Below are 27,829 nucleotides of genomic sequence, written 5' to 3' on the forward strand. Positions count from 1 at the left end.
TGATGCGAATGAGAAAGAAACATCAAAGTACATTACAGTAGTCAAGAATATTTTCAGCAGTCAACAGCTTACACAATCAAATAAAGGAATGTTGTCTGAGTTCAAAGGTGTTAATGAATACATACCAAAGCAGAAATGCGCTAACAGAAGAAATGATGAAAACTGTATTTCCCTTGCATTCTTCATCCTAACAAAGCAGAGCGGTTACAGCAGGCCAGACAGCACACTATTGAACAGAGCTATGTCGGTGTCCTTCTAAGGGTGTTTGTTTCAGATTGAGGAGAGCTGAGGCAGGTGCTAAAGCCTAATCCAATGACACAAGCCTTAACCCTCAGTGCATTTTTAGAAGCCCAGCTTTGCTGCATAGTAATTTCTGGCCACAAGAGGGGCTCGCGAGCAGCACACCTGAACTGATGTGACAGGTTACACACCATCTTAGTTGTAGTACTACTGAAATATCGCATTCAGAATGCTGGAATGCTGGAGGGGTGGGGGGGATATGGGAGTACAAAAAAAAAAAAAAAAAAAAAAAGTGCAAGACCAAAGATATTAACAGTTGAAGACAAAATGATTGATAATTATATTGATTAATAATTTAATTTAATAAAAATTAGCTCCCTATATATATATATATATATATATATATATATATATATATATATATATATATATATATATATATATATATATATATATATATATATTCTCTTATTAGCTACAGAATCCACTGTTGTCCAATAACTAGCCTTATTATCCTAGCCTAATAATTGCCTAGTTAGCATAATATCCTAGTTACATCTTCAAATTGCACTTTTAGATTAATACATCTTAGAAAAAGTAGAAAATAGTATGCACTGTCATCATGGCTAAGACAAAAGAAATTTAAAAAATGTGTTGAAAAAATATTCTGTCCATTAAGCAGCGTTCGGGAAATGTATAATATATTATATATAATATATTATACATTTTCCAAATGCTGCTTAATGGACAGAATATTTTTTAAATATATATAAACAGGTCTGCTAATAATTTTAACTTCAACTGTATGCACCTTGCTTTGATCTAAGTTGGACTCCATTCCTTAAAAAACTGTCCTAATTCTGACACCCAGTTGCTGCAGATTTGTCGTCTATGATGTGAATCTTAACTTCCAGCTCATCACAAAGGTGCACTGCTGAATTGAGATCTGTTTGGGGGATGTTTGGGGTTTAGGGAACTCAATGTCATGTTTGAGAAAACACTTGATACACTTGAGATTATTTGAACTTAGCATCACCAGTACAATCAAGAAAGTCAAGGAATCAGTCAAGAAGTTATTCCTCAAACTATTAAACTGCAGCAGCCTGAACCAATGATATGATGAGGCAGGATGGATTCATGCTTCCATGTTGTTCAGGTCAAACTCTAAATCAGATATCCAAACGTCACAGCAGACACCACACAACCTTTGCTGGCTTTCGATTGTCCAAATTTGTTGAGTCTGTGTGAACTGTAGCCTCAGTTGGCTGTTGTTAATGTCAGGAATATCAACAGTGTGCTCTTCTTCTGCTGCTGCTGTAGCTCATCTGCTTTAAGGTTTGATTGTTGTGTGTTAAGAAATGCTCTTCTGCAGATAGTGATTGTTCAAAGCTGTAAAAATAAAAAAGTATTAAATTATAAAAGGCTTTGAATGATATTGATAAGTTCTTATCAAGTATAAATTAAATAAATAAATATTATAAAAAAATGTTATAAGATAAATAATTTTTAAACAAACATTGTTAAATAAATATTAAATGGATAAATAAATGCATACAATTAATTACAATTACAATTAATACAATTAAGTAAATAAATATAAAATAAATACAAGATACATATTATTAAATAAATTTTGTTAATTAAATATTGTTAAATAAATAAATACATAAATACTGCACATACATGCATATAGTACACACATAAAAACATACAATAAATAAAACAGTCAAAAGAACAGATGAGCATGGATAAAAACTAGCCTTGCTATTACTGACTACTGAAAATCACATGCTAGTTGTAAAGTCTCAGATTCAGTTGCCATATAGAAATAAAACTGTTTTCATATGACTTCTCGCTCAGATGAGCAGCTGTGGGGATCACAAACCGAAACACCTGCCAATTTACCTTCATCTACATTTGTGAGTGTGGCTTTGCTTTCAGGTTTAATTTGTTTGGAACAGGCAGATGGCAGGCAAGCAGATTAACCTACAATAATCCTTCATCATCGTGTAGTGCTCAGAGCCAGTCTACAGGGACATACAAACTAGAAACATCTCTGCATGAACAGCACAGAAAACAGTGAAATCTGGCCACATCACAACATATTGATTATCTTAAGATGATGATCAAAATTCTGAAGTGATTATGCTTATTAATAACAGATTTATTGCATTGCTATTGTATTATCTACATTTAGAAATCCTAAGCAATGAGGATAATTTTGCTCTATTATATAAAAAGAATGCTCATTTTTTAATCAGAGAAAAAACTAAAAGCAAGACAAAAATCCAGTGTTTTGACAGATTAAACCTGAAAACGTCTTGTATATGGTGGTCATGTGCGTCAGTCATACATCAGCAGTGTGGATTATGTGACAGAATAGAAACCTTGAATGGCAGACAGATTTACCATTTATGAAAAATATTATCATCTTCTTAAATCTGTTTCTGACGTGAATATAAAAGGTCTTAGATATCGCATTTATTGTGATTATCCTGGCATGGTCTAAAATAGGACATGCAAAAGCCAACAAAAATAAAAAAATAAAAAAGAGGAAAACGGAAAGAAACCTCAAATGACATTCTGAGTCTGCCTGATTTTTAATGATATCAGTGTGAATTTATACATCAAATATCCTTTTTAACATTTTGATATATGAAAATATGACATTTAAAGGTAGAAACATTATATGAAATAATATTATATGTATCTACGTGTGCTTGAATATACATATGAATGTGTGTACTGATTCATTACAACACTTTTTATTACATTATATTCAATATTACAAAGGTAATTTCTGACATTCGGAAAGGTTACAGTTGTGAAAACGGATGTGTGACAACTGGGACACTTTATATTTCATCAAGCCCAATACTGTGTAGCTATAAAGATCTGAAATCTTCAATCCACATGTTAGAATGTTACTGCTTGGATTACAAATAAGCTTTGGATTGGATGTAAAGTCTGGGGCATCAGCATATTTGGGTCATAATAATCTTCTTGCAAACTTCAGTTCATTTGAAAATATATTACGTATTATAGCTCAGTGTTTAAGCTTTTACATGGTCGACCAACCCAATCATTTTCTTTTTGCACGTTTCTCCTATTTCCAAAATGCTCTGAGAAATGTAAACAAACATGGCCCTTGTATTTAAGCTATATAAATAAAGTTGCAGAGATATGCACTTTACGTTACGGAAAAAAGTAGGAGACCACCTGAATGATCAGTTTCTCTGGATTACCGGATTTATTAGGTATGGGTTTGAGGAAAATATTAATATTTATATATTAATATCTAAATTATATATATATATATATATATATATATATATAAATTATATATATATATATATATATATATATATATATATATATATATATATATATATATATATAATTTAGATATTAATATATAAATATATATATATATATAATTTAGAGCACCAAAAAATGTCAAATGGCCAGAATAACAAATGTTTTCATTTGTTCTTGTTGACAATTGGGGTTATTCTACTAAAAATGTATATTTTAACTCTGCTGAAGTTAAAACACTGATATTGTGTTTTTACAATTTAGTTCAGTTTATAAAAGTCAACAAATTGCATTTTTATTGTAATTTAATGCAAAACAATGACAATTTAGTTATGTTGTGTTTGAGTAAAATGTAGTATTTTTTATTGTGTAAACTATGGATAAAAGTTTTTCCTAATTTAAAATAAATTTGTCATGTAGAGGCTTTGTTCTACAAAAAACTAACTTCAATAAACTATTTTATAAAGATTGAAAACAAATGCTATCATGACAATTTAAGCAAAGTTACAGACCAGTAAAAAAAGATTTTAATTTGAGTTAAATTTACACAATTATTCCAGCAACTGCTTATTTTAAGTGGCCTCCTTTATTTCCACAGCTGCACAAAGACAAACAGCTGTAAACATCACAATGTTTAAATAAGATAACAATAGTACCTCAAAAGTTGCTCTGAAAGTTCTTGAAAAGATGCAGCTGAGATTCAATACACATACAAAAACAGTATTTTTACTATATAGCAAGAAAACGGTTTAAAATGTGAATATTTTAATCATTGTATTTCATTAAAAAAGATCAATACTACTGTACATCACCGCCACCACGTGGTTACATGACGTTAATACTAAAAGTTTTGAGGTTCTCAATCGTGGCACATTCATAAATCAACAATCTGTGCGTTAAGTGATCTCTGAGCACTCATTCAGAGCAAAATAGCAGCACATCAAACAAGTGCATAAAAACGCACACAAACTAGCCTGTCTACAGAGAAATCTATAGTTTAACAAACATTAAAAAACTTTCAAACACAATTTAAAAGATGTTGCATAGTATTATCACAGCATAATAAAACGATAACTGTAGTAACTTTTAGATAAAAACATGTTGGAAAGCAGCCTAACTGTGCTTCGCAGTTTCGTTCAGACACGTTTTTTCCCGTTATTCGTTTATTAAGTGTACTCAGCGTTTTATCGCAGATTTCAGACCCCATCAACCCCTTTGCAAAAGGGGGGGTGAAGAAATCCACGTAGGAGTGTCCCGGGCCCTCCTCAAACAGAAAAGCCCTTGTGAACACACACAGGGGGTTCTTATTTGACCACGTGACCGTGTATCCAAGGATAGCCCAAAACTTGGAAACCGCCGAGTAATGGACATGTTTCCCAGCATGATTTACCGGAGAAAAACGCACATGGATATACTTGAATAAAAAGTATTTAGGAAATGCTAGAAGAGTGAAATGACTTTGGAACCGTTTAGCATATGAATTCCTGTTTAGAAATGCCTAAATGGGAAGTTCGTTTTCAGTGAAAGGTCTCGCTTTGTTCGTGGAAACAAGTGCATTAAGTCTATATTACAGGATTGATAAACCTTTTTCTTTCGTGTAATTTGAGTGATAGCCTATTCCCTCAAGTAAATGAGCGCAGTGCTTTGGAGTTTTTATTTTCGCACAGGAACAATGTGTACCAGACGCAATCATTTAGGATGCTCCAGATGAACCAGTTCCGTTCAGTAAGGTAAGATTTTTTTTTAATCCAGCAGCATCTGTTATCAGTCCAGTCATGTCAATTTTATAATTATCGTCTCTCAGTCACGCTCCATTAACTTTCACTGGAAGTTTTGTAGCTTAATTACTTTCTCTGCACCAGACAACATAGTTTTAGAGATTGTTCTGTCTTTTATTAGCTTAATTCTCATATCCATCCATCCATCCATCCATCCATCCAAGATACAGTCCTGGCTATTAGTACATTTAAGAGTTTTGCCTGAATGAGCTCTAATATGAGTTTTAAGGTAGTACTTAGTTTTAGAAATTGGGTAGGATTATAGGTGTAGAATAAGATCATACAGAAGATGTATACATACTAATAAGGCAATACTTTTTTAATAATAGGCAGGTTATAAGCCTAATTAATGTTAATAATTGGTACTTGTTGGTAAAAATGTAACATTCTTTCTTTCTTTCTTTCTTTCTTTCTTTCTTTCTTTCTTTCTTTCTTTCTTTCTTTCTTTCTTTCTTTCTTTCTTTCTTTCTTTCTTTTATATCTCTTTAAAAGCAAACAAATGTCACGTGACAAAAGTTTGTTTTGCCTACTTAATATTTAACTTAATCTTATGAGTTTACAGATATTCATCCCTATTTTCTTTACCATTTGTAAAACTGATTAAGTAAAGAACTGAGTAATAAACCTCTCTCCGCAAATTGTATTATGGCACCACATGTCAATAAATGTACAAAAGTTATGTTATACTCAAAAAGTAGAGGTGTGAACCTACACTGGTCTCACTGTTCGGTTACATTTACATAACATTTAGTCATTTTGCAGACGCTTTTATCCAAAGCGACTTATAAATGAGGACAAGGAAGCAATTTACACAACTATAAGAGCAACAATGAATAAGGGCTGTAGGTTGTAAGTTTCAGGTATGTAAAGTGTAAGAAGCAAAACATTAGTAATTATTATTATTATTATTTTTTTTTTTTTTTGTAATCCAGTTAGCGGTAGAACCAGAGAGGCAATTGCAGATTAGGAAGGGAAGTAGAGACTAAATAATTGAACGAATAGGCTCTCATATCATCGATTCCGTTCAATTCGATATCTCGATGCATAACGGTGCATTGATGATGCTTTCCATACATAATTATATTTTACTTCACAGCACAAGAAAAAATATATTTATATTTATATATTATATGTAATACAATTTTGTCCTTTAATACAAGTTAGATATATGAACTACTTTTAAAAACTCAAGTCACAGAACAACATGAGCATTTATAGCAAATAAACAAATGTACTGGTAAATATCCTGCTTGCTTACTGAGCCTTGTCAGGCGAGTTCTGACACTGCTACGATTGGTCACATGCTCAACAGAAAGGGCTGTGATTGGCTCTAATGCTCTGGCGCTACTCACCGATGATAAACACTGATACACAGCATTGGCGATCACAGCCTCGTCCATTTCACGAGGTGCGCGATGCGGCCCAGGTGAAAGTATAAATCCAGCTTGATTCATGATGGATGCGGTGGAGAAAACTCACTCATGTCTGTATACAGAAGCAATGCTGTAACAGGCAAGAGGAGAGGAAACTTCACACCAACAGGTTAGAAGTCCACTGAGAGAGAAAGATATATATATATATATATATATATATATATATATATATATATAGAGAGAGAGAGAGAGAGAGAGAGAGAGAGAGAGAGAGAGAGAGAGAGTTTACTTTCATTTTCTCAATCGCAGAGAAATAGGGGCTTCTGCTGTTCAGTGTCAGTGAAAGACTGTCCAGCAAACTCACAAGCACTCAATTGTGCAGTTTCTGCATTTTTAGGTAGTTGGGGTGTTTTAATTACTCATGTTTGCCTCCCTTCGCCATAGCTACCGCGACATAGCTCATATGAGATAAATGACGTAATAAGTAGGTAATAACTGATCATTGATTATGATTATTATAATTATTACTGAACCAATACCAAAATGTCTGCGTCTGCATCGTGGCAGTGCTGGTTCTAGCTTAAATAGCACCCTGGGCGAACCACCCCATACGAATGCCCTTCCAGCGGCAACCCATTACTGGCCAATATACCGCCCAATATTATTATTAATATACAATTACTATTCTAAATAAACAACATAAATCAATCCTATATGTAACTGCAAAACTATGTAAATAAAGACACAACTGGAGTGGAGTGATATGTAAAGATCACTTAAGAAATCTTTTGCATGAATATTAATGACAATTCATAATACAAAAATATTTATGTTTACAGAATTGTCTGTTGTCTTTGACCCGTCTCATGGCAGAGAAAGCTTTAACTCTCTGACTCATTATCCCTTTCTGCTTCATAGTAATGCTTTGTCAAAATAAGATCATCATTATATAAACTTTAGTTCTGTCGACTTACAAAACTCGCTTGCTCCCGACACCTCTGCATAAAATTTAAACCATTTACTCCGGTTTCACAGCACATAGACGCGCCTATTTTATCTGTGTAACTGTAAACAACCGGGATTCACACCGGGGGCAGAGCAGAGCGTGAGGCACTTGGGAATCGTTTTTTGTGAGCATGCGTCAGTTTGATTTCACCAGCGCTGTTTCGGTTGCACATAGAGAGTAACAAGCTTGCGCATGTAAAAGATGCTAAATGTGAATCACTCCTAACGTCTTTATTCTGGCATTAACACTCTAAATATACTCAATATATCTCAATATACTTGAATGAAGTAGATGGTATCTCAAAGCTTTTACTGGGGCTTATTTTTTTTCTCCCCGTTACCGTCTCCCTGTGTCTCCCCCCGACAAGGTGCCAATTGCCCATATTGCCCATGCCTAAATCCACCACTGCATTGCGGTGCACAGAGGAAACAATTAATTTCGACACCCCTAGCAAAAATATTTGCTAAAAATAAATTATTTGCCTTAATGTTTTAGCTTTTCTTTCATTTTTTAAAATCCATTCAAAATGTGCAAGATAATGTTCCATCGTCACATAGCCAATTCATGAAACATGAAACCACATACTTACTCTGACCTGTTATTATACTATAAAAGTTTAGGGGTCATATAATATCGTCTTTTCAATTATTCTTTCTAAAAAATAGCTTAATTCCATAGTTCGAAGTATCTAAGATGACAATTAATCAGAATAGAGGGGCTGCACATTGACCCTTAATTTGTCCTTCTAATAGTTATATTTGTTTTTGTTCATTTTTATTCCAGAAAACCGCATTTTCAATTTTAATCAATAACCAATAAAGACAGAAATTCAAAAGACAAATGTTTCAGCTTTTTACAGTGTTACCATAATATTTACTTGTAAGATTAGTCCCCAGTGATCAACTCAAAACAAGTGAAAGTCATGCTGTGCCTTTACTATGTGTGTGTGTGATTGATTTAGTCTGTGTGTGTGTATGTATGTGTGTGTGTGTGTGTGTGTGTGTGTGTGAAAGAAGCCATTTGGTGCCACGTCTCTTTAAGGTTTACATTTTGTGATACGTCCATGACAAATACACCCCCTGTTTCCATTCCTGTTCCCCCTCCTCCACCACTGCCGCAGCTGCAACTCGTGGGCTCGGGCAGCACAAGCGAGCCTGTCACTGGTGATAGTGGATTTATCTCATATAGAAGAACTCCAGCTAAACACTGCCTATCTCCCAGAAGGCTCCATCACGCACTGCTGAACCGCAAAGCGCTCAGTAATGAAACAAGACAAAAACACAAGGATGAAACATGCTCCCTGGCCCCAGACGGCGCACACCTCTCTGAAAGCCATGCTAACTCACTTCCTGTGTCATGTTTTCTGACAGAAAATGCCACTAGATTACATTCGAGTAATACTACTGAATAAAAAAAAAAAGGTGGCGCTATCCCAAAGGTTTAAAATGATTGACCATATGTCACAGACTGGTGTGAATGCATCAGATGTGCTGTAGTTTATTTTAACAAGCTGGATCTTCCTCCTATCTCTGGGGAACAAATCAAATCCAAACACATTTTACACAATGAAAATAAACCAACGCTCCTGCTGCTGCAGTAGGTCTATTAAAGCATTTTTACTCCCCAACACATCTATACGGCTGTAAGAGAAGCCATTAATGTAATTTGTATGGGAATGATGAACAGAGTGATGTCCGTTTCTGCTTGAGCAGATCATCAGATTTGTCAAACGCTCCAGTGGCTTTTGAATATGTAAAGATTTCAGCTCAACCGCCGTGCATGACAGTTTGACGGCAAGGGCATAATAAGCCCACATAATTGGTTTATATTTATTTAGACTGCGCACTATCATTCCTTGACGGCTCGAAAAATTGTGTCGTATCCTAAATGCTACTCTTTGTGCAGACAAATTGCATGGCATTTACCTATGACAGCGTTCCTACTGGTACACGTCTTACTTCGAGACTTACGATCTTTAGCACAGTGTCACATGCGTAAAAGCTTCTGTCAGGCAATGGCCTTGTTGGTTTATTTGCAAATATGTGTTCTTGATATAATCCAGATGAACCCCATGTTGTAGGAGCCATGTACAATTTTATGAAAGTTGGCAGTAAATGTCAAGTGCGCTAATAAGGGGGTGTCATTAATAGAGTAGTACGGAACAGTACAGGTCACATTTATCAGGCTTGCGTTTCCACTGCCAAAAGGGTAGCAATGGTAGTTTCAGTCGATGTTGTTCTCGGTCAAGGAAATGTTAAAGTAAAGGCGTACAAGTTGTTCACATATCGTATGAGAAGCACTTCATAAAAAACAGGTGCTTTATACACAAATACTTGTGTATAAATGTTCATTACTAACCTTTCTATGAACATGATTTGATTATAACTGCAGATCAATGATAGTGTGAAATAGTCTACTGTAACGTCTGCAATTATATAAAATAAATAAATAAATAAATGCAACATATATGAACACATACAAGTCCTTACAGTCTCTGAGATGTTACCAATTACAGAAAAACTACACTCAGCAAACATTTAGTCCTTATTTGGGTTCAAAAATAAGACGCAACATATAGCCCACAGTCAATGCAAACCTCTCATCTGTATCTTTAATCTTCGCCAGCACATTTAACTTCTTGTTAGAAACTAATTCTCTCATTTGGAGTTCATATTAGTCCAAAAGGTGATGATAATGGTTGAACAGGGCAGTGTGTGTTCATGTTTTAGGTTGCTGAAAGAATCATTTCGACTTCTCCTTTGTTTTTTCGCACATCAGTCTCACGTTTGTCTATTTCTGTAAGACTTGGATGTCAGAAGCACTTTAATAATCACGTTATTATCATCAGCTCAAGAAGTTCATTATTTTAATTATAGATGCGCGGTGAGCGCAGACGAGAAGTGAAACTACTTGCGCTTCAGACGGCCTTGTAAACAACTACGAGGCACAGGGTAGATTGTGTTCTTCTTCTTGGCTTTGTGGCTGTTCATCAAGATGACAACAAGGTTTGTTTGAGCCCTTTCGAAAGGGTACCCAAAAAGTGGTATGGTTTGCTTTTATGGCCATTTTAACTTTCAGAAGGTACCAAAAAGCCTACTGTACCATACCACCCAGTGGAAACAGCCAAAATTATTTGGGAATTAAACATATGCTGTGGGCAAATGGAAGAAGGCATAGGGAAGCACATTTTTTGTTGATTATACTCAAATGTTTTTTGTAATGCTTTAAATACACTGGATCGTGGGAACTTTGCCATGACATAGGAAACTTTTTGTAGGTTTAAAAAAATTCAAGACGCTAGCATAAAGAATGATTGATGCGCCACTAAAGGTATTTCCTCTCTCAGCTCCAGCGGTTGTAGTTTATTTCTTTAGCCACTCACTGGTGTTGTTTGGTTTTCTTACACCATGCATTACTGCTGCTAAACGACACAAAGTCATGAATGGAGCTGCGTCAGGTTATAGCAGCTCACCCACTCAAAGCCATTCAGTGGGGTTATCTGGGGTCAAACATGCCCTAAAGCAATTGGTTTTACTGCAATGCAACAGCCTGGTTCATTTGTAGAGGTGTAATGGTGTTATTTCTTTATCATATCCCACAGGAAACGGGTATCTAAGATTAGGGAATTTTTTTACTCAATAAAGATTAACAATCTGTTTGATATGCATTACAGTTTTTCTCAGTGGCTTTAGTATATTTCTCAGATCAGAATTGAAACTCAAAACTACCTGTTCAATCTTCAGATCATTGATTAACTTGTGCACATCAATAAAGCAGTTTCTCATTTCTTTGAAATGTCTATGCAAATGATTACCTACAATTCTTTGCTGTTTCCTACATTATAAATTGCTTGTGTCATGTTGATCAGAATTTGCCATTGGTACGAGTTGTTTTGAGAAATGCACTTACTGTTTTGCAAATGGTTTAAGAAATGTACTAAAGCCTTATTCATCATTTAAATTTTTGGCATTGCGTAAACACTTTTAATGGCACTTCAAATCAAAATCTTCCGCGTTTTAGATTTTCTATGAAAGCATGTAGTCTGATTTTATGAAAAGAATGTTGCTGCTACAGTAAAATAAAAATACAGAAAAGAAAAAGGATTAATGAAACATTTTTGCAGAAGTAGATGGAGCATTGTCTAAAATTAACTTAAGCTTTGAAGCTAAATTTACTTTCACAGAGATGTTTTAAAACTGAACACATGTGCAGTTGAGAAAGGTTTAGACTTTTTAATGTTGTGCAGAGAATTCGTAGAGAAAAACGATGTATGTATGGGTGCGGCCGATGAAGGACTGGAGAATGATTGACAAGTGACGAATTTCACAAAACTCCACCTTTTAGTATCAACTGCCCATATAAGTTAAAGTCTGTGCGCAGCTCCTGAATGTACATTTTCATTGCATTGAGGATAACAAAATTCTGTAAATCGAATTATTCATTTGTATACAATAAATTGCTAATATGTGAAACCTTAAAGAAAAACCACCATTGATCTTTTTTTTTTTTAAACACGCATGGAATTGATTATTCCAACACTTACAAGTGTCTCTTTATTTTGTTATCGAGAAAAAGGTTTGCGGTGTATATTTGTATGTAAACCAACAATTTGCTCCAGAGATATTTCCATTGCCATTTTATATAAAGAACAAATAAGTCTAACATGAGTATATTGAATCACATTCATAAATGCGCATGGATGCAAGCTCAAGCAATAAGTGGCTGCAGTTCACATAATAGCCACTGTCACTAATAACAAAGTTTCTTCGATCTCACATAATTTTGATGGTTCGTTTGTTAAATTTAAGTCACATTGCATCTACATGCCAACTAATTATCATTAGATTATAAGTAGAATGTTAGGGCTAGTGTAAGTTGACATGTACTTGCAAAATTTTTTTATAGTCAGTTAAATGTCTGTTGAAGGAGCAGTATCAACAGATATTAAGCAGACAGTCTACTAATACTCAAATGGACAATCACAATTAAGTGTTACCTTTTCTTTATATACTCTTGCCTTCTGTAGAACCTTCAGTTCTAAATCTAGTTAATTACACTCCAAAACAAGCGTTTATTTATACAGTAAACAAAAACTACCCCCACAACAAGCGGTCAGAGACTGTTAACAGATGGTTCATGGAATTCAAGTCCTGAACTCTCAGGAGTGAAAGAACAGCCAAGGATTACAGTATAGTTACTGTCTGCTTTCATAAGATAGTGTATTAAATAAATACTGTTATAATGCTATTACAAACAATGCAAAATAATACAATGCAAAGTTTATTGTAGCCTGTACATCTAAGCTTTTCGTCACAAATGAAAACTGTTTACTGCCAAACAAAAAAAAATCCACCATCTGGATTCTTTGGATTTAATAAAAGCATTTCAGTCTTGGTGCAATAGGAAGTGACATTTGACTGCGGGCTGTCTAGAGTCAGTACCAATGCTTCTTTTGGATCACTCCATTGTCACTCTCAGCATTATTAAAAGTATAAAATATAAACATCTATATTTAATAGTTAGTAATAAATAAAGTAAACACAAATTCTAACTTTGTCACCATGTGTAATTTGTAATGTATAATACTAAAATGAAACTATAAAAAAGATAATACTGTTGGAATATCTATCTCTATTCCATGCGTGTTCAAGAGAAAAGGTCTGGAGAGGTTTTTCTTCAATGTCAAAAATCGTAACAATTTATTGGATACAAATGAATAATTCGATGACAGAGCTCTGGGTTACGTTACCCCAATGCAATACAAGAATTACATTCAAGAGGTTCGCAACTAACATATATTTCCTGACTTCAGCATATATACACCACCGATCTTAACAGGTGGAGTTTTGGTGTAACGTCACTTGTCAGTCATTGTTCAGTCCTTGGCCGCCCCTTCGGCATACTTCCTCTTTTTCTATGAATTCTCTGCCCAACAACAAAGTATACATCTTTCTGTGTTCTGTGTTCAGTTTTAACACCTCTCTTCAGACAGGAAGTTTCTGCAGAGCTGAATTTAATTTTGGACCCGCATCTATCTACTTCTGCAAAAATGGTAATTAGTATGCACAGCACTCACCCACAACATTAGAAGTTCAGTTAATATATGACCCTTACATGACCAATACAAATAATTGTTTGATTAAAAGTAAAGAGACAAAAAATAATAAAAAATGGTTCCTATTATTCAATAATACCAAAGAAGAACTACCTTTTGCTGGTTAATTGTGTGCCATAGTGAGCAGTGAACTGCTGAGACGTTGTGCTGTTGGACCTGATCATCTTTCATCATTCCACATTAGTGGAATTACTGGACAGGTGATGACAGTGCAGGCTGCTTGTTTGGGAACAAAGCTGAAATTGTCTGTGTCTGCTTATACTCCCCTGAGCCAAATGCTATAAATCTGTCACCACCTGGAATCAATATACAGTATTGGTGTGTTAGTGGGATTGTTATGTTTCTATGGAAATGGTTCCAAAACGTGTTTTTTTCTTCTTGATTTTGTTTATTGCAGATGAATTGTAGACCTAGGTTCTGACATGAGATGAACCCAAAACAGTTGGCAGAAGTGACTAAATAGCAGTCTGTGGAGGGATTTCCGAAAGAAAAGTTCATTTGAGGATGAGGAACAAGTACGCAATCATCATCATCTGCATTGTGGCACTTGTCATCATTGAAAAGGAAAACAATATTATTTCAAGGTGAGAGTTTGTTGGAATAAATAAATATGGGTTCATCAGTTTAAGGGGTTTTACATTTATTTCTTTGATTCAATAATTGCAGGGTCTCAGACAAGCTGACTCTCCGACGGACGCAGGAGCATCCAGTGCCCTACAATGCTTCCAATACTCTGGTAGCAACAGGGTACAACAGTTCCTATCTAGAGAGCATATATGGTAAAAATGGCAGTCAAGCAGGCCGAAAGCACATCCTCCTAATGGCCACAACACGGACAGGATCTTCCTTTGTGGGCGAGTTCTTTAACCAACAGGGCGACAACATGTTTTACCTCTTCGAACCACTCTGGCATGTGGAGAGGATGCTATCTATTGGCTCGAGTGGCACAAATGGCAGCATGTCTGTTTGGATGTACAGGGACGTCCTGCAGCATCTTTTCCTGTGCAACTTCTCAATGTTGGAGCGCTTCATCAGTCCTCCTCCGCGGGATCACGTTACCCCTTCCCTGTTTCGCAGAGAGTCCAGCAAAGCCCTCTGTGAGGAGCAAGTTTGCTCTCCAGTCGTAAAGTACATTTTTGAGAGATACCATTGCAAGACAAGACGTTGTGGGCCTCTTAATTTGACCATGGCGTCCGAGGCTTGTCTAGCAAAACATCACAGGGTGATCAAAACAGTTAGAGTACGTCAACTAGACACACTCCGTTCTCTAGTAGAGGACCCTCGGCTGGATGTCAAACTCATACAGCTTGTGCGAGACCCTCGAGCTATCCTGGCTTCGAGGATGGTGGCGTTTGCTGGCAAGTACCAGAACTGGAAAAGTTGGGCTGTCAATGGGGAAGTGCCAATAGAGGATGAAGAGGTTAAGCGTCTTGAAGGAAATTGTAACAATATCCGAATCTCCGCCGAGCTGGGCTTAAGTCAACCCAAATGGTTGAAAAAACGCTATATGTTGGTACGTTATGAGGATATCGCCCGGTACCCCATGCAGAAAGCAGCAGAAATGTACAATTTCACAGGCATCCCGATGACGACACAAGCAAGGGACTGGATCCTCAAGAACACACACGCATCAGAAGCAAACGGAGTCTATTCAACCCAAAAAAACTCTTCAGAACAAGTGGAGAAATGGCGGCTCAGTATACCATTCAAACTTGCACAAGTTGTACAAAAAGTCTGTGGACCGACCATGAAACTTTTTGGGTACAGGTTTATAGACAGTGAACAAACACTTTTAAACAAATCTTTCAGTGTGCTGGAAGAAAAGCAATTCATTTAGTCCTGAATTGTTTTTGAATTGGTTAAGGAAAACCAAGCATGAATTGCTATATGCATAGCAGACACACACTGGCACAATGTAGCACACTGGGACATTGCTTAAGTCCAAAGTATACTTCATTTTTATATATGCTTGCGGGGCAGGGCTCCAGACTAACTTTTGAGAGCAGTGGCACTGGTGCTGCTAAGCTCTACAGATAATGACACAAACACCAGATTTGTTAGTGCTGCATGTAATTGTAATTACAAGTTTTGTCTCTTAGAAATACACATTTAACAGTAGACTGAGTTAAGAGCTAAAATCCAGATATACACAGTATATATTTTCATAAATGAAGTACATTCTATAAAAATGCAATAGATTCAACTTATTTATTTGTTGATTACAATGACCACAAGTACCATTTAACAACCTCACTTCCTTACCAAGTGGTCTAAATTTTGGATATGTGCATAATAAAAAGGTTGATGAAAACACCAAGATGCGCATAAATTTTGAAAATGTGCATAAAAAACATGTGCATAACTGAGAAGGATAAACTTTTTATTCGATAAGAAACGATGCGCATAAACTATGATGAAAACACTTTTACCGAACAAATTCCAGTATGTGCATTAAAAAAGGTCATGTGATTTTGTTATAAGAGATAAAAACCAGCAGGCTGAGCACATTGTAAAACATCTAAAATGTTGTTTTGGTCATTCTAAAATGGTGTAACCGTTTCTGTATTAGTGTAATTAGTTTTACTGCTTGTCAGGATTGTCTTCTGAGGCACAAGTCATTTATCAAATGAAGAAAAGATTCACGCGGCTTCTCCTACCGCAGCAAATTCCATTTTTACTGTTTTTTTTAAAAGTTAATCAGGAAGTGACGATTTTGTTCACTTTACTACTTGGATTGAAACGGTACTTTATTCGCACGTCTTTTTACTTCCGCATTACCCCTGTATTACACATAAAGTTAATTAGCATTATAGGATGGAAACATAGCTATTGGCAAATTTGTTTAACATTTGGTTTCATAGTATAGTTCAAACTTAACCCTTCTCCCTTTATTTAACAGTCAACATTTATTCGACGGGTCAAAACACATTCCTTCTATCTCATGCTGTGCTGCCTTTGAAACTAAGTTAAAAAATAGTCAGTGCACATAAAAAATTCGGTTTTATTTAGATTTTGGTGCAATGTATCTCATGCATAATGTCATTCTTTATCAGTCTAGCAAATCAATTTGTGGCTCCCAGACAACCTCTAAAGCCGATTTTTGTACGGTACAGTAAGTTTCAGCACAGCTCAGCTTGATTTGGATTTGCTTGACCAGGTTGCATTTAGCCTGCAGTTTAATTCCGCTTAAATTAAGGAGGACTATTGCTATAGTTGCGCCGCCTCTACTTCAGTGACATCATCATAAACACAATACAAATGAATGAGTAACACAAACAAAAGCACAACACAAAGACAATGGATGCTACCAATAAAATTGTGTTATTTAAAACAGTGTTTCTCAACCACGTTATTGGAGGACCACCAACACTGCATGTTTTGGATGTCTCCGTTATCTGTCACACCCATTACAGGTCTTTCAGTCTCTGCTAATGAGTCAGGTGTTTTTGGAAAATGAGACATGGAAAATGTGCAGAGATGGTGGTCCTCACGCTGTAAAACCCAACAGTCAACTTTATCAAATGAAATAAGTGTAGTTAACTCAACATTTTCTGAACATTAATTCTACACATTTAGAAAGAGTTTTCAACTCAGTGTTGAAGATAATGAGTTAATTAAATACCTCATTACTTCAATTTAAATGGAGTAAGTTCACAGTACTCATATAGATTAATATTATAACTCATATGGTTTGTAGCAATCGATTTTCTCAAATGGTTTGAGTTGCCTTAACTTATTGGGTTTTACAGTACTTAGTTGGTTTGAGTTCTCTTCATTTATTGGGTTTTACTGTGATTAAATTGCTTTGTTTGCTCAAATGGATTATGTTCACAGAACTCATAAGGATTAGTCTTCCTTAATTTTTTTTACTTAAATGGTTTGTTGCAATCAGTTTCCTCAAATGGTTTGAGTTACCTTAACTTTTTGGGTTTTACAGTGCAGGAATGTTGTTGAGAAACACTGCTTTAAAATGATGACTATTTAAATATAGCAGGTGCTAATCCAATGATGATTATCGACAATTCTCTCGGATGAATCAATGATCTGCAGTGTGTATACGTGACTTTTTGGCAACATTGTGGCTCTCTTGGAACCATACCTAATGTGATACTAGGCACTGAACGCACTAGAAAAGCCCCAGAGAGTGCTGTACCAAAGCAAACCACACCGTACCATGCAGTGGAAAAGTAACATACAAATATTTAGTCAAGCTGGTTGGAAATAATGTGCAAAATGCAAGCGTTTGATTGCAGTCTGGAGCCCTGATTGGGTTAGTTTGTGTATAGTGTGCATTACATGAATTTCCTCATCAGCATAGAGCATGTTTACAGCCTGTTTTTTTTTCTGATCACGTGCACAATGTATGCATATCTCATGCACTTTGAATTGTTTTTGCACTACAAGTTTGTCCACTGAACGATTGCTGTTTTACAGTCGAAAAAAAGGGTGACATGACAACAACAACAAACTACTGAAGACCCAAAAACAATGGAGGCCAATGTTGATGAGTGCATGTGTGAGGGGAATAAAATACAATCAAATACGCTATTTTAAACAATACAAAAGATAATTTATCTCTTATAACTGTCCTAATGTGTGTTGAGGTGTTCACTATTAAATGAAGTAAACTTTTAAAGGTTGTGTTGTCAACTGTCCACGTATGTTAGAATAAAATAACCCTAATATACTTTGGTCTTAATACGGAGGAATTTGTGCATTTCATTACCTGAATTATTTAAACATGAAGCCTTTTGAACAAGCTGAGGTTGAGTTACTGATTTTAGACACCTTCATTTTTAAAAATGATGAGGAAAAAATAATTTATACTTATAAGATGAGACACAATCCTGTCTGTGTGAATGTGTGTAATGAAATCTTGTGTCTGTCTTGTAACTGTGTTTCCTTATACTAAATAGAAGCTAAAGAATCATTATTACACAAAAGTGAAGCAAACAAGTGGTCCTGTTTTACCTATTTATAGTCAGCGGAGTCATTGTAAATAATTTTGTTGAAATTAAAGCACAACTTTGTCAGAGTTTGTCATCTCTTATTATTTTGGGATGTAAAATTTTTTTTAAAATGTATCTGGATATTACCAGATATTGACTGAGAATAAACTTCAACTGTGAAAAGAGGCAGTCAGTATCAATTGCAGCTTCTGACAGCCAGCTGTGAACCCGGAGTACAACAGTGGCATTATTCATTAAAAATACTGGAGTGCAGACTAGACGTCGGTCCATACAGATGACATTTAATATTTTACATTTCTTAAAAAGTAAGTACAAAGATAAAATATGATCTTTTACATATATAACTTTGTTTATTGATTTATAAAAAATACTAAAGAAAATACAAAGCTATTCCAAAAAGAGTTATTCTTTGTCCATGTAGCTTTAATGATCAAGAGAAAAGGTAGAATATGAATTTAAACATTTTGTAGCGCCGGTTTCTTGAGGGGAAAATATTGCAACATCTAGGTCTGAGGTTCAAAGTAATGTCAGACAAACATTTAAACAGCATTCTTGAAATAGTTTGACAACAGCAAAGCCCTGTGGTAAAAAAGCTGTATCAAACATTTGTTTTATTTTTACTGTTACAGTTACTGTCGAGAAAAGCATTGGGATTTAATATGACAGTTTAACATCTACCTCTCATATAGAAATAATAAAATAAGAGCCTGGGAACAAGGTTTTTTTTTTTTTCTGAACAAATAGTGATACAATCATATCTTAACAACACACATATATCTGCATCACCCTTAAACTATTTCCTGGCTAAGGAAACTTAGTGTGTGCCAAAGCATAGCTAGCTGCACTGGGATTGCAGTTGTTCTTTGAAATAAGCTATGATCATTTCTATGAGCTTTATGCTGCAATCACACCACAATACAAATTCATACATTGTTAGAAGTACAATAGGTACTTTTATAAAATGGTACTATTAACAAAATTAGCACAACAATAGACAACAGTGGTTTTGTAAAAGAACATTTCATTGGAGAGCTTATACTTTTGTCTTCAACTCTATATACTGTATATCTCCATATGATTGGCTTTCCCAATCTGGAAAACTTGCTCTGTAGCTCATCTGGTAAAGCTATGAACTTGTGATGCCGAGCAATCATGTACAAGTATCATGAAAAAAAGTTAAGCTAAAAAAATAAGCCAAGTATCAGTTAGTGTAGGTGTTATTTTATTTCAAACATGGTAATATAACCTTATAGTGCTTCTCACTGGCCATTTAAATTCTAAACTGCTTGACAGTGCGTGAACCAGCATAGAAAACAATTACTGTGACAGTTTTATTTCTTTGTTCGTTTAATTATGCTTTTTAATGCCACTCTGGCAATTTTAGTATATACAGTTGAGGTCAGAATTATTAGCCCCCTTGTTTATTTTTTTCCCTCAATTTCTATTTAACGAAGAGAAAAAAAATTTTTCCAACACATTTTTAAACATAATAGTTTTAATAACTCATTTCTAATAACTGATTTTTTTATCTTTGCCATGATGACACTAAATAAAATTTTACTAGATATCTTAAGACCCTAGTATTGTGCTTAAAGTGAAATTTAAAGGGTTAACTAGGATTAATTAGGTTAACTAGGCAGGTTAGGATAATTAGGCAAGTTATTGTATAACAGTGGGTTGTAGACAATTGGGAAAATTTGCTTAAATGAGCTAATAATTTTGACCTTAAAATGGCCTTTAAAAAAATTAAAACTGCTTTTTTCTAGCACAAATAAAACAATTAAGACTTTCTCCAGAAGTGAAAATATTATTGGAAATACTGTGAAAGTTTCTTGCTCTGTTAAACATTATTTGGGAAATATTTAAAAAAAAAAAAAAAAAGAGAGAAAAAAAATCAAAGGGGGCTAATATTTTGACTTTAACTGTATAGTTTACCCCAAAATTAAAATAAATTAATTACCTAATTAAATTATTTAATTAAAGAAGATGATTTATAAAATGCAAATCAATGGCTAATGGTACTTTGGGAATCACCAAAAAAAACAAAAACAGACAAACAAACAAATAAGTTATGACAAATGACAATACTTTGAAGCCAACAAATGTTGAGTTTCTTGCACAGACTGATAGATTTAATCCGGGGTCGCCATAGCGGAATGAACCGCCAACTTATCCAGCAAGTGTTTACGCAGCGGATGCCCTTCCAGCCGCAACCCATCTCTGGGAAACATCCACACACACATTCACACACTACGGACTATTTAGTTTACCCAATTCACCTGTACCGCATGTCTTTGGACTGTGGGGGAAACCAGAGCACCCGGAGGAAACCCACGCGAAGGCAGGGAGAACATGCAAACTCCACACAGAAACACAAACTGAGCCGAGGTTCGAACCAGCGACCTTCTTGCTGTGAGGCGACAGCACTACCTACTGCGCACATGCCCCGCTCAATATATCATCAGACAAATCAGGCGTTCATTGTGATTGCATGTATTTATATATATTTTTTTGTATATTACAGTACCAGTTTCAGTTAAAAAGCAAATTTAATATTCTTCTGAAAAAAAGACCCATTCTTTCTTAGCCTGAGCGTGTGTAAATGAATAGCCAATTTTAATATCTTAAAATTTAATATCTTATCTCTATTATACATTCAATATGTTAACACTGCTGGAAAAATGCTAAATCTTTTTTAGCATTTTGTTTTACATGAGCCTGATTAGTTAACCTTCCCTAACAAAACTGTCATATTTGAAGTAGTATACCTGTTAGAACAAATTTCTTTTTAATATACTGTTCCTATTTATATGTAAGAAAAAATGAAGATCTGCTACTGCCCTTATGTACATTCAAGAGTCTGTTAAACAATAATGACAGCAGACTTCATGTGTCTGGTATTTGGCAAAATATGATAATATAGTTATTCACCAGTGTTGCAATGCCCCTTACACACAGATTCCCTGATTTAATGAGTCCACTGGGAAATTCAGCATTGACAAAACACTGTAGCTGACTCTCTGCTTCAACATACGCTTTATGATGGTCATTTAGCCTCTAGTGAAGGCTGATTTCCACAAAAACAATCTTAAAAATCACTTCGCTGACTGCAATTTATAATAAAAGTATGCTGAAAAAAACCTGCCAGTTCACACTGAGGACGCATGAAAAAAATCCCTTCCTCCGCACAAATCAATATCAAACACATCTCTGATACCTGTATAAGCAATAAAAGCCTGTGAATGCAAACGTCAGTTATTTTCTTTTCCAAGTGTGCTTTCTTTAACTTGTACTTGACTGATCTATGAGCGCGTTGTGCAGGCAGAGCAGCAGGAAATCAGGCCTGATGTAAATGTGCATGTGTTTGAGTCTCTCAGGATGTGACACACCCTCAAAGTGGCCTTCGGTCCACACTAGAGCTCAGATGGCCGTTCAACAGGCCTTTCATACCGTCTCTGCAAAGCTTCCAGTCTGTGAAGCACACAGAACCGCCTGTTTGTGGCCCAAGTCTGCGCTGACTAATCATATGCAACACAGAGGGATTATTCCACTGACTCCAATTCATTCACTGATGCCTCGCAAATAAGGTGCGGGAAAAAAATAACGCCTGCAAAAAAGGAGGGTATTTATGAGGAGGGGAAAAAAAGAATGTGTTTATGGAATAAATGAGGTTTTAGGATATTTTTGAAGTCGCTGTGTAGTCATGAAGCCTTGAGTGTCGCTGCTGATGTTTATCTTTAGTGTCTGGTTGACGTCTGCACTGAAAAGAGGGACATACGTGGCTTGACTAGAGAGTGAGAGAGTTTGGACTTGTCTACAAACTGTAAATACAGCTCCCAAAAAAACCCTCCAAATAATTAGCTTTCCATAAAAAAAAAATTATAATTATTAAAAAAAAAAAAAAGAAAGTTCTAGCAATGATAGATGAAATTATTAAAGTGCACCTATGATGAAAGTCAGCTTTTGTAAACTGTTTGGGCAGAACTGTGTGTAGGTATAGTGTGTCCACTGTCATATGAGTGATATAAACCCAACAAGTCTCTTTTTTGAAATTTCCTGATGTTAAAATAAACCTAAATCCCAGTGATTTAGAGGCCCATTGCAAGGTGACGTAGGAGTGTGGTTTCCCCGCCCACCGAATTGTTTGACAGATGCCATGTCTCCATAATAAAATGTATACACATGTCCACAGAACATTTTTTGCAAACATGTTACAATTCTCAGTGATCACCTGCACCTCAATAACTAATTTTATAAGTTTAAAATGTTTTTAAAACGGAGCACGTTTTTAATAAAGAGAGTAAAATTACTATGTAATTCTTAACCACTATAATCACCATGGCCGCATGGTGTCAGTAAATGTTTCAGAAAGTCTTGAATAAACTCCACCGGAAATACATCAAATAAACTCACTTGGTATTTTTGACTAATGAGCTGTATTTCAGCTTCATCCGTGTCTGCTTCTGACGTCACGCATTAGAAGCAGACACGCACACCTGAGCGGTGGGCGGGGAGAAGCAGCTCATTTGGATTTAAAGCCACAGGCTACAAAAACAGCTACACTGTACACAGACCCCAAAAGTGGCCGATTCTACATTATATAATAAATAATACAGACACATTCTGGAGAGACCAAACTCTTATCTTAAGTAAAAGAGGTAAAATAGGTGCCCTTTAAAAGTGTCACATAAATTGTTAAAAATGATTTGCAAGTATTTATTGTTCTTTTTTCATAAAAAAGTGCATCAGGGTTTTCACCAATATATAATGTATCAATATATAATGTATAAAGCATACATGAAATAATATTTCATCTATTTCTACATCACAAGAATACAGTACATTTTATGCTTTGATATAACAACAAATATAAAAAAGTTGTTTAAATTCATACACCGAAAAAAGATTGATTGGATTTACTACGTTATATTATGGTAAGCGGTTGTAAACAATTTATTTGGGATGAATTCAAACAAATACATTAAGTGGAATATTACTAAATTTAATTTGTTTAAATTCAACCCATATAAAATTGTTTGCAACAGTTTAGCAGAGATATTCTTATGTGTAGTAATGTTAATAAATATTACTGTTTTTACAATAAGAGAAATATTAAAATAAAAAAGAATATTACAATAAAATGAGTTTTGATTCTTTTTCAAAAGTTATTTAAAATTAGTTTTATGTTCAAGCCATTTAAATTTGTAACAACGATTATGCTAAATTAATCGATTTGTATTAGGATAACATAAAGGAATTGTGTGGAACTCTTCTGATTAGTTTGACTTATCTTGTTTATCATATAGCATTTAATAAATAATTAACTTAAGTAAAATTATTTAATTTACTATATTAATATCATAGAAATAAAAATAAAGGATCCTACTCTGAGACTCTGAAGGAACTGCAAGAGGTTATGTGGTTAACTGTGCAACCTGTAATATCACAGAGACACATTTTATCTTGTGACTTCCCTTTAAAAGAACCAAACAAAACACTTAAACAAGCAAGGTGGAGAGTAATAATAATAGGTCAACTTTGTTACAGTTTTAGAAAATACCCTGATGCACTAATAACCTAGGACTATTAATGCGCCCTGTTGTTTAAGCTGTTCACCACTAGAGGGCAGTGTGCACTAGATAATAGACCAGATCTCAAACACAAAGGTCAGTCTCTCAACATAACTTGTCTCTCTTAAACATCAAACCTATTATTACTTTATATTTAAACTATAGCATCATTGTCCTCTAGCCACACTGAGACACCTGTATTTTCAGAATGAGTCCCAGTTTGCTGGAATAATGAATCTGATAAACTCAGGGTCTGTATGTTGAGTACAGTAGCCGTGAAAGGAGTGTGTGCAGCAGAGTGTAACTTTCAGTACAGCGGATGTGTTGGATTCGCTCTTGAAAGTGTGTGAGGTCCAGCACTAATCCGCAGTTAATGGCGGACAGGGGTGTCCAGTCCTGACATTCTGTTCCTAATGGGCAAACTGCATTAATTCCAGTATCCACCAGATACACACCGGCCTCAAGCTGCAAGAAACAAATATAATAGATGGACTCGGTTGACCTCTCACACACATAGCCTATATGTACACGGCCACACACATACTGCACATGTTGATTACTTATGAAAAAGTACTTTTTGGATACATTTGGCTTAAGAGAAATTTGAAAAGGACAATTTTGTGAAACTAATAAACGTGTCAAGTAATGTATGGTCAAATATGTATATATATATATATATATATATATATATATATATATATATATATATATATATATATATATATATATATATATATATATATATACCCTAATTTATCAACAGAAAGAATTAGCTATGGCACGATAACCGTTTTCAAGGTATACCGCAGTTTGGAAAAGGTTTTAAAACCAGCAAAATTTTCTGTTATATCATTACTACAGTATATTTAAAAAAATAAAAATAAAATAAAATTATATATATATATATATATATATATATATATATAAATAACTTTTTTAGGACAACAGTATATCCAGCAGAAAAGATCTCCAAAGACGCCGAAGTCAATGATTTATTTGAATTAATTAGCCTGACATGTTTTCTGCTCCAAAATATTTTAAAGGTTTCTCAAAATAAAATATATTGGCTGCACCCAAAATCGCCTACTAAAGCGATCTAAAGCAGGTAAAGCATTTAAATGTATTACTTGACCGATAGAAAAGTGCATTCTACACAGTATGAAGGTGAGTAGTATGTATGAGCTCAAACGTACAACGGATGCCATTTTGTCTTCATCACCTGACATCTTGGCCTTCCTCCTATTCATAAATTCTCTTGCGGTGCATCATGGGATAGCATAACGACCATCGGATGGACATTTCAGAATTTCACCGGAAGTAGTAGGTCATCGAGTACTTATCACATATCGTTTTTTTTTTAATTCCATGAGCTACTTGCATTTAGCAAACTATATAACATTGGTTCCCAACCTTATTTTGCCTGAGACCCCCTTTTCCCCTGAAAAATACTGTAAGGCCCCTCTCCATGCACATTTAATGATCCTATCGCTCATATAAGTTTGCAGTTGGTATGACAAAAAATGTTGTTTTCAAACAAATGGTACGTTTATTACGATATCAAGATCTGTTTATGAACAAATAATAGCCTAATGTAAAATATAAAAGCAAAACATCAGTAGGTCATTTGTATTGGGTAAACCTTTCGGTATTGGGGATGAGTCATTTGCAAATGTCTTATTAATTTATTAAACGGCCTCATGCATTCGTTAGCAAGAACTTTAGTGCAGATAATGCACTGTCTGTGGTTGGGTCAGGGACTCCAGGTTCGAGAAAACGAAATAAAACCACAGTTCAGGTAACTGTCTTGGTATTTCCTGCATTTTGTGTTTCCAGTGTGACGCCCCACAGAGCTTGCTGAGGCCCCCTTGTAGGCCGGGACCCCACTGTTGGAAACCACTGCTATATGGTATGAAAGTATGTGATTTGGGACACAGCCACTGTATTCAAAGCAGATTTTATTAATTTTTTTTTATCCAGAAATTAAAAAAGAATACATTTTAGAGCAGTAATGACAATACTGTGCTATTTTAATCCAAGGTTATCATACCGTTAGAATCTTATGCCTACGAAGGACCTAAATTGTGGTTTTGGAATGAACTGCAGTGGTGGTTTAATTAATAAAAAATATAATAAACTAAATAAAAATTATATTATAAAAAAATTATTATTATATATTTTATACATTATTATAGATTATCAACAGCATTAATTAAGAAATATTAAATATAATTAAAAACAAATACATTATTTGAAGAGTTCAGATGCAAAAACCTGTAAGTACCATCTGAATTTTCTATCTAAAGTTAGGATTTTTCTAAACCTCCTGTTAACATTCAGTTATTTCAAGTTAAAGGCTATGAAAAAAAAGCATTAAAATAAAATTACTGAACTGAATTGAAAATGAGTGAATTACTGTTTATTTTAGTAGAAATATTTAAACGGCACTTGGAGGTTTTTGCATCTCTTTATTTAGATTACCATGTATGCCATCAGAAAATGAATAAATGCAAAAAAAAACAAAATGCAAAAAAAAAAAAGTGTGGAAAAAATATTACATTTCTTATAAAAATAACAATATAATATTTAATTCTAAAAAATGCATGCAGTTTTTAAAAAATTACAGCCTTTGGTTTAAAATTGAATTGAATTACAAATTTAAATATGCTTAATTAACATAAACGTGTACTTTCTAGTAATGAGGAAAGACCTTACACAATGAAACAAATCATATACGTTTGTAAACGGTCATTTCACAAGCATCCAGTCGTTTGTTTGAGAGACTGAAAAGATGTCACAGTGATGATCAAAGAAAGCTTGAGGCTGCAGACCATAAAGGACCTAACAAGCATTTCCGTGGTCTGTGGTTGCCTTTTAAAACTAATAAAACAGGGTCAAGCTTCGGTACCGCTGTCATAATGAAAAAAAAAACCATCCAGACAATGTCCTCTTCCATAACCGTCACCCGTCTTTTCCTGAATGACTCGTTCCTCTCTTATTATTTGGCATATTAGCTCGAAACATTGTAGCTTTTCTATGAACACTTTCATGTCTGATCTTTAATGACGAAAGAAAAAAACGGCCTCTATCAGCGACTGGGAACGTTTTGTGTGAGATTTTGCCAGAGCCTTTTTTTATTATTATTATTTCCTCCCTAAACCTTTTCTTTTTGCATTCGAGGTCACCGATACATAAATTATTTGCACTGCTGCTTTAAAATGTTTACAAGTTTGGCAGAAGTCGGTCTCTTTGAATGTGCGTCAGTGACCCTGTCCTTCTCATTATGACTGCAAACAATCAAAACACACAGATACAAATCAGCTCACATTTCCATCCCAGAATGAGCTGGCAGTGCAAACACAGATGGTTCATGTTCTCTTCTGAGATAATGTTTTTTTTTTCTTATTATTATTATATTTATTATTTTCGTTGCAGCAAACTGCCAGTTGTGATAAAAGGTATCTG

At 34.8% G+C, this 27,829-nt stretch overlaps 2 protein-coding genes across 15 annotated transcripts in view; one reads left to right on the top strand and one right to left on the bottom strand.

Annotated features, from left to right (window-relative positions):
• Positions 1–27,829, bottom strand: part of cdhr1a (cadherin-related family member 1a) — a 221,458-nt gene that overhangs the window by 24,673 nt on the left and 168,956 nt on the right. Inside the window, exons 2-5 of one of the 12 annotated variants that reach the window (XM_087277816.1) lie at positions 6,686–6,887; positions 2,146–2,267; positions 1,052–1,629; positions 126–480 (exon numbers count right to left, since the gene is read on the bottom strand). The exons of 5 other annotated variants lie outside the window; for them this stretch is intronic. In XM_087277816.1, coding sequence (XP_087133942.1) covers positions 126–186 — 61 coding nt within the window. In that variant the 5' untranslated portion in view covers positions 187–480; positions 1,052–1,629; positions 2,146–2,267; positions 6,686–6,887. 12 annotated transcript variants of the gene reach the window in all.
• Positions 4,855–18,862, top strand: chst3a (carbohydrate (chondroitin 6) sulfotransferase 3a). Of its 3 annotated transcripts, XR_015505189.1 has the most exons (4): positions 4,855–5,285; positions 14,225–14,411; positions 14,494–17,001; positions 17,678–18,862. XR_015505189.1 is itself a non-coding variant. In XM_087278043.1 (3 exons), exons 2-3 carry the CDS (start codon positions 14,332–14,334, stop codon positions 15,662–15,664), a joined length of 1,251 nt encoding a protein of 416 aa, XP_087134169.1. In that variant the 5' UTR covers positions 4,855–5,285; positions 14,225–14,331; the 3' UTR covers positions 15,665–18,862. The 3 variants fall into 3 exon arrangements, 2 of the variants coding, with proteins under 2 accessions (XP_087134169.1, NP_001139043.1); XM_087278043.1 differs by having other exon boundaries at positions 14,494–18,862; NM_001145571.1 differs by lacking the exons at positions 4,855–5,285; positions 17,678–18,862 and adding an exon at positions 13,927–14,027 and having other exon boundaries at positions 14,494–15,664.

The sequence above is a fragment of the Danio rerio genome, chromosome 13 (assembly GCF_052040795.2).
Source record: "Danio rerio strain M-AB ecotype USA chromosome 13, GRCz13ab, whole genome shotgun sequence".
Lineage (NCBI taxonomy): Eukaryota > Metazoa > Chordata > Actinopteri > Cypriniformes > Danionidae > Danio > Danio rerio.

Coding starts and splice junctions, on each gene's coding strand:
- chst3a (XM_087278043.1), top strand. CDS start 14,332: ATGAGGAACAAGTACGCAATCATCATCATCTGCATTGTGGCACTTGTC. Junction 14,412..14,493: donor GAAAACAATATTATTTCAAG/GTGAGAGTTTGT, acceptor CAATAATTGCAG/GGTCTCAGACAAGCTGACTC.